Source organism: Aphis gossypii, chromosome 2 (assembly GCF_020184175.1).
Source record: "Aphis gossypii isolate Hap1 chromosome 2, ASM2018417v2, whole genome shotgun sequence".
In the NCBI taxonomy this organism is placed as follows: domain Eukaryota; kingdom Metazoa; phylum Arthropoda; class Insecta; order Hemiptera; family Aphididae; genus Aphis; species Aphis gossypii.
In genome coordinates, this window is record NC_065531.1 from 34114777 (window position 1) to 34127610 (window position 12834).

The 12834-nt window shown below is 24.0% G+C and overlaps 1 protein-coding gene across 7 annotated transcripts in view; it reads left to right on the forward strand.

The window, feature by feature from the left end:
* The window catches only part of LOC114127635 (junctional adhesion molecule A-like), a 284156-nt gene that overhangs the window by 202827 nt on the left and 68495 nt on the right, over nucleotides 1–12834 (forward strand). For all 7 annotated transcript variants that reach the window (XM_050201995.1, XM_027991934.2, XM_027991950.2 and 4 more), the window contains one exon: nucleotides 5356–5489. In XM_050201995.1, the coding sequence (XP_050057952.1) occupies nucleotides 5390–5489 (100 nt within the window). In that variant the 5' untranslated portion in view covers nucleotides 5356–5389. The remainder of the gene's footprint in view (nucleotides 1–5355; nucleotides 5490–12834) is intronic.

The window sequence follows — 12834 nt, forward strand, 5'->3', positions numbered from 1 at the left end:
AATTATTAAATTATTTAATGGTTGTGTCGTTGTTTCGTTTGTCGTTTTGTCGTTGTGCAATTTTTAGGATATAAATGCAATTTAATAGGTTAAAAGCAAGATCTGTTATAAATAAAAATTACTTAATCAACTTTTATGGCGTAAAAAAATCATAATAATAATCCTAAACAAAAATATTACATATAAATATATTTTTTCAGAGCATACACTTATTATCAAAATTGAGGTATAAATTACTTTGTTTAAAATCACATGACTAGCATTAATATTGTTCATTTTTAAAAATAATAGATTCAATAAATTAACCTTTACGACTAAATCATGATTGATAACTATAATATGTTTTTACTGTAAAATGTATTTGCATTATAAATATTTATTTTCAATTTGTATTAAAATAAAGTTATGAATATATCATTATAGTTTATGATGGATAATATACTTATACATTTTATTATATGAAATTTTCTTCTATTTTCCATCATTGATTTCTTCAGTAATTAGTGTTGGAACCTGAGTATTTTAAAACAGTTTTATTATAATTAATATATATTATACAAATCTTAATACTAATCAACACAAAAAATATTTGAATACTAAAAAAATTATATTTTATTTTTTCCGATTATTTTTGTTAGTACAATAATAATTTTATTATCAGATAATAATATGTACCTACCAAGCTAACCTTAACAAATAATACCAGTAAAAAAAAAAAAAAAAATGATTAAATTCAATAAAAAAATTAAATGTAATAAGTATTAAAAACTTGAATATTTACACTCAGTATAAAATTATATATACAAACTAATAAGATTATTTTAAAATATCTATAAAATTATACGCATAATGCTTATATAAAAATGGTTAAAATGTGTTAAAGAGTAAAAAGTATTCTTTTCTGCGGTAGGTTATCTATACCATATCATATTATATTGTATAAGGTTGTTTCAAATAAAACCGTTTTATGTGGTAGTTATTATATATAACATAAAATTTTAAAATGCTGGCAATTGATCCTTTGTATTTACTATAACCATTGAAAATGCATATGCCTCATTAACTAATACGAAATGAAAAGGTGAAAACTTACTTTAATAAGATATGTTAATTTTGAATCTATAGCCAATGCATTAGTCAAGAAAACTAATAAAAATACTAATATTTTTCAAAATTAACGTAATTTTTATTTTTAAATGTTTAATATTTGTATTTTTTTAATTTGAAAACCAATTAAATTAATTTATAGAAAAATAACATTTGTTTTCTAAATTTTAAAGTCAAAACATCACAGTGAAATTAATAAAATGTTTACCGTTAATGTATAAGTCTAAACACATTTAGTTTATTTTTATATATTTAAAATATGTTTGATTTTCGTATTCATATAACCCATCATAGCGACGTTCTGAAACGTGAATCTCAAGTCCTTTTTAAAAGATGATTTTTGGTCTCTCTTCTTTAAACCTATACAATATTGTAATCCATATATTAATTTCCAGTGTATAAACACTCTTGTTTGTTCCATGAAGGTGTTCTATTCCATAACTGTGCTCTTTTTTTAATAGGTAATAAACTTATAATATATATATTTCTCTATTGTAACGTTATTTCTTGCTGGGTAATTGTGTAAGTGTCAAATTTTCTTCCAAAATAACACATTACCATGAGCATCGTAATTAATGTATTTTCAATATTTCTTTCTTGAATTTTTATAAATTCATTTATAAGCATGTTATTAAACATGCATGCAATAGATTAGGAGTTAAACAAAAATACTAATATATAATTTATACCTTAATGTAAAAATGTATCAATTTTTCTAATTAATAAGTTTATAATTAATATGTTACAAAAGTCTAGTGTATAATATTATCTAATAACATCTGATTGTATCTAATAGTCATAATAGTTCATCAAAATGTTCTACAATATAGTTTTGTTTATGGAAACAATGTGAGACCAAAAGGTTTCTTCGAAACGTTGGATTATTTGTTGAAAACTGTGTTAATCTCCATCTTAATACACACTGCTTGTGCACACGTATAATTACGAAAAGTGAATTTCATGTTATTATCATATTAAAGTTATATCGGTGTATAAACTACAACACTATTCAAGTCGATATAGCTAAATGAAATTTATTCTAACAGACTATTTAGAAATCTAGTAAACCTAGTAAGTAAATTAAGACCGAAACATAATTTTAAATTCCTATGTAAGAATAGTGTAGAATATAATGAACATAAATAAAAATAATTAAATTAGTATTATTATAACATTGTATTAAATTATTTTAATATAATATAGGCATATAAACATATATATAATGTTTGTATGTATAACATACATAATATGCATTGTATAAATTCCATTGTGTGTGGCAACTATGCTTAATATTTAACTCAAAGTTCATTTTGAAAGATTTTGTTTTTAAAAATAATAAAGCAAAACAACATTAAAATAACCATTAGTTAAAAAAATCACAAAAATGTATGTTGACAAATTAGACAAATATTATTTACTTAAATGTAGTTTATTTCATTTATTATATTTTATTATTTAAAACTATGTTTCCAAAGGAGCGTTATAATAATATACTATTAAGTCTTTACTGAGATAATGTACAAAAATTAACTCAATATGAAATATATTCATACCTACAATACTTACTAGTTATATAAGTAAACACCGTATTATTTGTTGTATATTGTTTATTTAATTATTTTTGTTGTACGGTAATATAATTTTAGACATAATAATTTTCAAAAAAAACATAAAGTAAAGAAGAATAATAACACTAAAAGAAAAATCTGTAATAAAAAGGATACAATGTCGTAGTAATACTTATACTTTATGTTTTCGAATGTTTACGATTCGTGTGACAATAGTATAACATGATCATAAAAAGTCTAATATACGTTATTAAACAAAAAAAAACCTAATAAGTTATAAAAAAAAAAATATGAATTCTATTTTTTTTTTTTGGCTTGATTAAAAATTTTAAATATTTTATTTCAAAACAGAAACTAAGAGTAATCAGAATATGCATTATAACAGTTATATTTCTCGGTATTAAACAACATCTGCACTTTTATTTTGTTCATTTATATCAATTAATTTATTTCCAAAAGTTTATTATATATTTCAAAAGACGTAATAACGATTTCTGAAAATAAAAAATAGCAACAAATTTATTTATTAATGTTTACAGGTTTCATATTGTAAACGATTGTTTCAGTAGTTGATATTATTTTTTTTGTTAGTTACTTAAATTACTTTTTAGTTGATTATTAATTTTGGATAAGATATAATTTCTACATATTCTCAACTTTTTAGTAATTTATTGTGCAATGTTAATATTTAATTTCGATGTTATTCAGTGTTATTTGTTAAATTAATATTATGATTTTAGTATATAAATATAAGAAGTGATTAAATATCAAACTGTACTTTTTTTACTTGTCGACTGTATATCATTATACTTGAGTCATTAGGTATATAAAGTTAATAAAAACTAAAAAACTTAATATGAACATTTTAAACGTATGTAGAAAATGTCACATTATTTAAATTTCTTTTATTACTAAAAACTTATTTAATGCTTACAGAATAATATTTAAAACAAAATTTATATCATATTTTTTTTAAACATAATATTGTAATACAATTTAACAAAAAAAAAAATATATAAAAATCTTGACTTTCCTACATAAACAAAATGTATACTAGCTTATTAGTTAATAGATTTCTAGACAGCATTAGTAAATTTTCAAATGTCTAAATATTACCCATTATAACTGATTTAACCTAAAAATAAAGAACGACTTGAGATATTTTACTTAAATAATTAAGAATTTTATGCTTTTATATATCTTATTTAAAACAATTAATACATTAATTTATTCAAACTGATACTTTTTTAAAAGTTTAAATTGCTACAAAATCAATAAATAACCTTCAAATTAGGTTTGTTTTAATTTCTCTCTTACAGGATAAAATAGAGCTTTTTAATACATAAGTATAAGGTTTGAATGTAATGTTATAGTTATCACATTCATAACAATTATAAATATTTACCCATAATTATTCATTGTCATAAAATATGAATTATTAATATCATATAATGGAAATATTCATTTTCTAGATATAATAGATAAAATTAGATTTTAAATAACTTTATATAACTAGTAATTTATTATAAATTTGTTTGTTCAAATTATAATAATGTATTATTTTAAAAATAATATTAAAAGTCAAATAACATTAAAAGTATCGATATTTTTCTTATGTTTAAATATTATGGATTTAAAACTGATTATAACATAAAATATATCATACATTTAACTCATTTAGTTTAGTTTATTGAAAAACCATATTATATATGTTCTTTATTTATATAATATATAACCATATAAAAACATTATTATTATAGAAATTTTCATTTGTTTCATAACAATTATTTTAAAACAATTTTTTTTTTGTAAATAAAGTATTGTTAATTTAATATATTAGGTCCCTACATAAATATTTATTAATTCAACAGCTGTGAATATAAAATTAATTCGTATATAGAAATGACTTATTATGAATAATAATATGCATGTTAACAATTTATGTCTATTCTATTAGGTTACACACAATTAATTTCTATAAACAATACGCAATTAAATAAAATCTATTTTAATGACCTTATATTTTAAACACATTTTAACTAAAACAAAAAGTAATTACATCTGAGTATTATGTTTCAAAATCGCAACAATTGTTTTATAAAATAAATGTTTAAGCACCTCCCTAAGGAATGTTTATAATATAAAATTTCTCATCTGTAAATCGCAAATAGTAAAAACTTTTAGTCTGTACTGTTGAAAAAAAAACACAAAAAGATACATAAATAAATAATACCTCATGGGAAGAATAAATTACGTATAAATGCGGTTTAATATTGATTTTGTAAAAATTATGTTTTTATTTCGTTTTGAAGAGTAAAATATTCAAAAATTCTGATAAACCACAAAGTTGAAAATATAATATGATGGATTATAAAATGAAGTTTCAATTCGGAAATTATTATTATTATTGGTGTATTAATTTTTTATATTATAATAATTATGCCTATATATCTTTATACAATAACCATACCTTGATATTAATTAAGTTAAAAAAATAAAAAAAAATTAAATATCTGTTTGAAGTTATAGTAAAGGAGTTGTTATATAAATGCAATTATAATTATGTAAAAGATGTTTTTTTAATATCCCATTTAAATTTTGTTACAAATATTTTTAGCTTTAATAACTTAAAGTATGTAAAATTTCGTTTCTTATTTTGATTTAAATCAATTTGTTACAGAACCAGCAGCGAATAGTCAACACAACGTATAAGGATGGTGGTGACATCTGGTTGCCAATCTTATGGACATCATCAAAAGTTTATTGCATTATTGATACTGTGCTTTTTGGATTGTGGTCAAGGAGACGGTAAAGGTAAGTGTGGTGTTTTATATTTTTTTACTGTAGTTTTATTTGCGATTCGTGTGTTCTGAAACTATCTTTCCTTTACTCTAACCACCTTCCTTCACCATCGTCACTAAATTGGTCTGATTTAATAGCACCGTGTTTCATATACGCAATACCTACGTCATATGGTTCCAAATTGCCAAAGTTTCACAATCAAGAAAGTCCTTAATATCCTTACCCATCCTTCTAATTATAATGGGAGCTCTAATGGCACCAGTGCTGATACGGATGACCTAAATTTTACATTGCAATATGATGGTTAGTATGGTGTGTAAAATTATTTTAATTGTAATTACACGTAATCAAATTTTGATGTTAACTTATCAAAAAAACTTAATTAAATATTTCCGGGTAAAATAACTTTTTAACTTAAAAAACTAAAATGTACCACTATAATAAGCATCCTCAACGTTGTGCTGTAAACTGAAGTTGAGGTTTTCTTCAACGGGCTCTAATAAAAATTTACATTTAGTGGTTATTCTATAAATGATTGAAATAAAATTCAAAATTGATTATGTTTTTAAAACCATATTATAATACATAATATGAATATATATGTAGATGCATATACATTTTGGATAATGTTAAACACATAGCTACTCTTTAGTGACACACGTGGAAACTGCAAGTATCACAAATACAAATGTATACCAACATTATACTGCTGTATTATACGCATTGATTAAATATATAGCTAGGTACACTAAATAACAAAATGGTATATGACAGTAAACATTTTAACAACGAAACATGAGTAAAATAAGTAAAATAACAAGGGTTATATATCCCATATTATACGTAATAACGTTATTTATTTATTTTTTATTTTGATACGTTGTCATTTTAGCATACCTATTTTATTAACATGACATTTTCTTTATGCAATATTTTATTGTTATTTATTTTTTTTTTCAGTAATTTTATATTTATTTTTGTAATCCTGATAAAATGTTAATATGTTTAAGTTACATATTGTTTTATAAATACTATTTATTTGATAAATATAGTGACTAAATAAATTTTAGAACGGAAATACTCAGCCACCCAAGTATTATAACATACATCTTATCCTTTATCCCATTATAATATCTATTAAACAAACGATTAAAATAAATATTATTTTTTTTTTCATTTTAAATAATTAATAACAATTAATTTTAAAATAAGTCTATCGTTAAAAATACATTTGAAATTCTTTTATAAAATATAAGGATACAGTAAATGTTAATAATAATAATAAAAAATTAAATTGTATTTAGTTTAACTTTTGAGTATCAAAAAATATTTTAAAATATGATTTAATAAAAACATTTACAAGTTAAATAATATTTAATATATATTTATTCTATAATATATTATAGTGTCACAAAATTCAGTGATGCTGATTTATTCTTCTTTTTAACTTCATACATCTTGGAAATAATTATCGTAGACCCGGGTTATGTAAATACGTGTCTAATTTTTGTGTTTATAAAATGTATTATTTTATTTTATATTTTATTTTACAGATTAAGACAAATAATTGTATGATAAAATGTACGTTACCGAACATATATTTTAATTTTGAAAATATAGTGACATATTATTCAAAACAAATAGAAGAAATAATTATTTCTGCCACAGAATTGTCCGATTATTACAATTTAATTGCAATAATCATGAAAAATTAATTATTTGTATCTAAATTTAACATGAACTTCAATTAATAGATATTAATTTTAATTCTTGGTTGTCGTTTGAATTTTTTTTTTTTAACATAATTCAATAATAATTATAAAAAAATGTCATATGACACATATCAATGTTTTTATTATTATTACCTATTATTATTATTATTTATTTAAATATAAGCCTTAACTACTTAAGTCATAGCGTTTCTGAAATATACTTTATTTTAAAGGTTTATAAAAACACATATTATTATTTTTATAATTTAATGGATATTTTAATAATTTAACTAAATTTATTGATTGTTAAATAATTGTCATTATTCGAAAATGAAACCTTGGTTTAAGTGACAACGTGTTTCATAACTAAGTATGTTTTAATTAATAGTCTATCTTTATTTTACTAACATTTTTAAAAATATATGAATCAAATCAATTTTATTTTATTTTTTTAACCATTTTAAAAATATTGATTGTATAAGTTGTGTATTAAACTTATGTATCTATAAATAATATTTAAAGATGATCCGGTTATTTTTACAAGTAACTGATAAAACAAAATATATACAATATAAATTATAAGACTAATCATACTATTCAAGTCATTATACGTACAATTTTATAAAGGAAAAATGTTAGAAACATCATGAAAGCAGATATTATATTTTAAATATTTTTTGACAAATTATACCAAATTGTACCAATAACAAATATTTATATCATCCTGAACCATTTGGTAGTAATTTATAAAATTAAATATATGATGATTAAGAAAAAAAATTATCGAAAGTATCGTATTTGAACGTATATAACGTGGATTTTATTCACAATTTTAAAAATAAACAAAATGACAACAATACTTAATAAAATGTTAAGTGTTAACTATAATATTTTCTTGAAGATAAAAAAAAAAAAAATGAAAACTACACTATTAGAAGTGAAAAACAGTTTAAGAGTAACACCGTGTTTGATTGTCTACCTCGGTCTTATGCCTCATATTATAACTAACAGTTAGCGTCCATTCGTTAAAACCCTGTGTATACCGAGTAGCTACTCGGTATATATGGTGGTCGGAGTGTGAGAGGGTGGGAACAAGTTTTGATTTCCCACAGGTATAATAGTTGTGAAAGAGGTCGGATGTGGTAGGTCGGCGGGTGAGTGCAATGCATGGTAGAGCGTTGTAGGTAGGAAATAAAGGGGAAACTATTTTTACCGACAACCGTTATAATAATAGTAATAATAATAATATAACAGTACTGAGGAGAGCGATTAGTGTGTGGAAATCGTAAAAGTGTATAACAGCGGCGAATCGTTATGGAACGGGAAAAGTGGAGGGTCGCAGGTTTGTTCCCGATGACAGCGGCCGCTATGAGTCTATCCTATTGCGGAATCGGCGCGCCGGTTGAAAATATATTATTATATAGTAAAGCGGGTGCGGTACAGGGCGCGAGGTGTGACGATGTCTGTAGGGCTGTGGTGCGGTAAACGAGAAGCTTTTTGTATGAGCCGCGAGAGCGGTACTATTATACGTCATACACAATACTTTTGACAATGATGGAAGAGGTGAGTTCGAACATAAATGTTTAACGTTCGCCGTTGTTGCTGTTGTTGCAGATCGGAATAATTCACAAATATTTGTCCATCAAATCCGCTTTTATAGTCAGCTTTTTGCCAAGTTCGCCACCACAACCAGCACCCCACCACCAAGCACTGCCCTTAGTACGCTTTTCATTTTAAGTATAATACGAATAATGTTTGGTATTCACTGTTGTAATAAAAAATCACAATTATTGAACCGTCATTGTTGTTTTGAAAATTTGCAGTCCGTGCGTATAAGCCGTGCGCTACCATTCATTCGATCAAAATGATAGTTATTACCTTTAACGGGCACCACACGCCGTGTACTATATAGAAAATCAGGAAATCATAAATTATGTGGGTAAATCCATAATATTCGACAAAATCACATGAAAACGAATTGTATTCTTTTCTTTGATAACATTTCGAACAATTAAACCACGAATTTAAAACCGTTAAGAGATGAGTACAGGACCGAATTAAGGTTTTTACACCCATAGGGCTGACTATATACGTTGAAATACATTTAAGATATTTTTAGATCTTCTTCTTCATTTGTCTTTATCTACTCTACGAGAGTTTTGGGCGCCATCACAACTTCACGCCACTTCTCTCGATCATGAATTATTTTATTTCTCAAATCATTTACTCCTACCCTTTTTAAATCTTCTTCGATCACTTACATCTATATTTTCCTAGGGCGTCCTCGTGGTCTCTTACCCGTTGGTTTACAAAATAGTACTGACTTTATTATTTTATTATTTTATTTTTGGATCACACCACAAAAAATTGCTATTTCGTTTCAACCTTTAAAATTTACCACCCTAGGCTATAGCCCAAATAGCTTAAGGCCTTAAATATGTACATATTTTTAAACGATAAAAAACTGATTTAAGGTTAACACCTAAATTTGATTGTTATTCAATAAGTATTGCTCCTCTGAAAATGATTAACTAAGTTACTTAATTTACCAATAAATAATTGTGCAACATATTTTAGAGTAATACTATTGAATGAATTGAAAAAAATCAAACTAATTAATTAATAATAAAAAAAAAAATGGTCAAAAATATTTTCACATAACAATCGATGGTTTTATATTATTCTACATTATAATAATATACATTCAATTCGATAAAATCATACAATTTATATTGAAAAATGTTTATTTTGTTGTTGTTATTTTATATATTATACTGAAAAATATAAACACATTGTTGACGATATTACATTCTATATATTTTATACAATAATAATTATTAAAATATTGTAACATATTAACGTTTAATTTTTTTGATATTTATTATTTATAGACCTATATTCTAAAAAGTGAAACCAACAGTATTATTATAGTGGATTATTCAGTAATAAATTGTACTTATAAAATGTATCTATATTAAATACTCAATATTTATAAATATTTTGTAGAAAATCTTTTATTAAAATAACTAGGTATACAAATTAAAATATTGTTTATAAAATATGTTTATTTTAATAATAATAATAATAATAATAATAATAATAATAATAATAATACAAATAATTAATATAATATCTTATGAAATACTTTTTAAACTGTAATTCAATACTTGAAATATACCGTTGCTTATAAAATATATAAATAAACTATATTATGTCATATTATACAATCAATTATTAATACATCCATGAATAGGTTAGGTTAAAAACTCGATATTATTGTTTTCATATTTCTACCGATGTAGAATGCATTTAAGTATAGCTACAATCAATTGATTGTACGAGTATGTATATTTTATTTAGTTTGATGTTCTGGTCGAATACTTTTATAGTTGATTTATCTAATGTCATCTTGGTTTATCAGTATATGAGTCATCGATCGTGTGATCGGTCCATATATTATTCTGTTTCAGAAAGCACTGGTTCTTCCGGCGCACATGTCATATTATATGAGATAAATTCATCTGGTTCCGGTTCCGGAAATATGAATGTCGGTTGATACACGAGAAGAGTTTAGTATGATATCTTTAACTTCCGTAGCTTTAGTGATCACGGCTCTGTACCTATGTACTAGATAAATGTTAAAGCCTTAACCATACTAAAAAAAATCGTTCCTAAAAAATGAGAAAACTGTACTCCATACTACAATAAAGCTCATCATTTTAAATTGGTTATAAAATTTTAGACAACAGTTGAAATTAATACAATATCACAAAAATCTAGTATTCAATTTATCCATAATTCTACTTTAATAAATAATTTATGTGGATTTATCTTAAAAGTTTTATGTGTTTTTTTCAGTCTTTGCTGTAATTTATTATTTATTTTTGATTATTTATGTTAGCTAGTACTGTTTAATCTTAACAAATTCTTAACGCGTGTTCCAATATGAAAAAAAAAATAACGCATACCTAATAAAGATGAACATTGAGCACGTTACTTAGAATGGAGAGGGGACCAAATTTTATTGACCTCTACCCCAAAATCCAAATACCACTCACCGTTCACCTCTCAACTAAGTATATAAATTATGCATTTTCACGTAACACCCAGAATTAGTTACAGAAACACATTAAATGATAAGTAAACATTGATGTCAAAATAGCGTGATGTTAGTGTATTTTGAGAGATTGCGTTATACGACTTATGGTGACGTTTTGGAGCATCGAATTTTGGTCATACACGTTTTCCCCGCCTCATACCATATATTATTTTTTTAATGTTATTTAACAGCACATAGCACTAGTATTATATTATAGTAGTATGGTTTTATAAAAATAATAATAATAACAATAAGATAAAATACTAATCATAATAATCTAAATGTTACGACGACGGGTTTCATAATATAATAACGATGTGTTTTTATTATCTTTAACATGATTATTATTTCTATTATGTTTATTCTTTGGTTCTAGGGTAAAAGGTTAGGAGGTTACTATTACATATACCTTGTCACCGGGCACTAACCGAATAAGCTGCATAACTGTATTTTAATCACTGTAGCGTATCATCGCCCCGGTGGTGCGTTTTATTTCCATTGCTTATATACTATTGAACTTTAAAAGGATCATTAAACGTGGTTCACTGATGGTAATTATCCCCTTGGATTCGTTTAAACAAATGTTGTGTGGCAAGGTCCCCGGCGGTGGCGTTATTTATTGTAATCGAAATTGGCAACGACCTAAGGCCGGCAAGAGCGTCAATGAACAATCCGATCGACTTTGAAACAAACAAACAAAAAAAAAAAATAAAATAGTTCTACCAACAATATAACACTCACATAACCTATTATATTTATGGTTGAATTGGATGATAAAAACCATACTGAATTTTCGATTAGATCACAAATATCTATACTTATAGTAAAAACAGTTAATAACAATATTAGCCGTTAAACGATTATTGATACGATTTAATTATAATTCTTTTTGGTAACGTCAAAAATAGTGTGACGGATGTCGTATTATAATCAACAATCATACAAGGTGTTCCACGAAAATTAAATAATTAATATAGTGGACCGAAGCAGCAACAGCAAGGCCACTTTAGATTAGTACAAATACTCAGGGGACATATTTTGTATAGATATTAATATCATAACACACTACGGACGAATTGTTACAAAGAGTACGATATAATTTCATTATTATTAAAACTGTACCAGTAAAAATACTTCTTTTTTAAACGTTTTTACCTCTTGAGATTATTTCAACTTAATATAATATTATTCAGACCAATATAAATACTGCAGGGATACGATGAAAAAAATGAAACAAATGCAAACTCCATTCGCATTAGCATAAATTACTCTTAATAATAATCTTTAGTAAGTAATGCATTTGACTTTTTCATTATTATATTATAATATAAATAAATTTATAATATACAAAACTTTCAAAAAAAAAAAAAGAATTGTGTAGGTATCTATTTAGTTTTATTGGAACAGGTAAATATTATATGAATATTTTTTAATATGGTTTGGTATTAATTCAAAACGAGCTATTCAATAAATTATATCGTATACCTATCTGATTTATTTAAATCATTATTCATTATGTGACCTAATTTAATATTTAAATTGATCT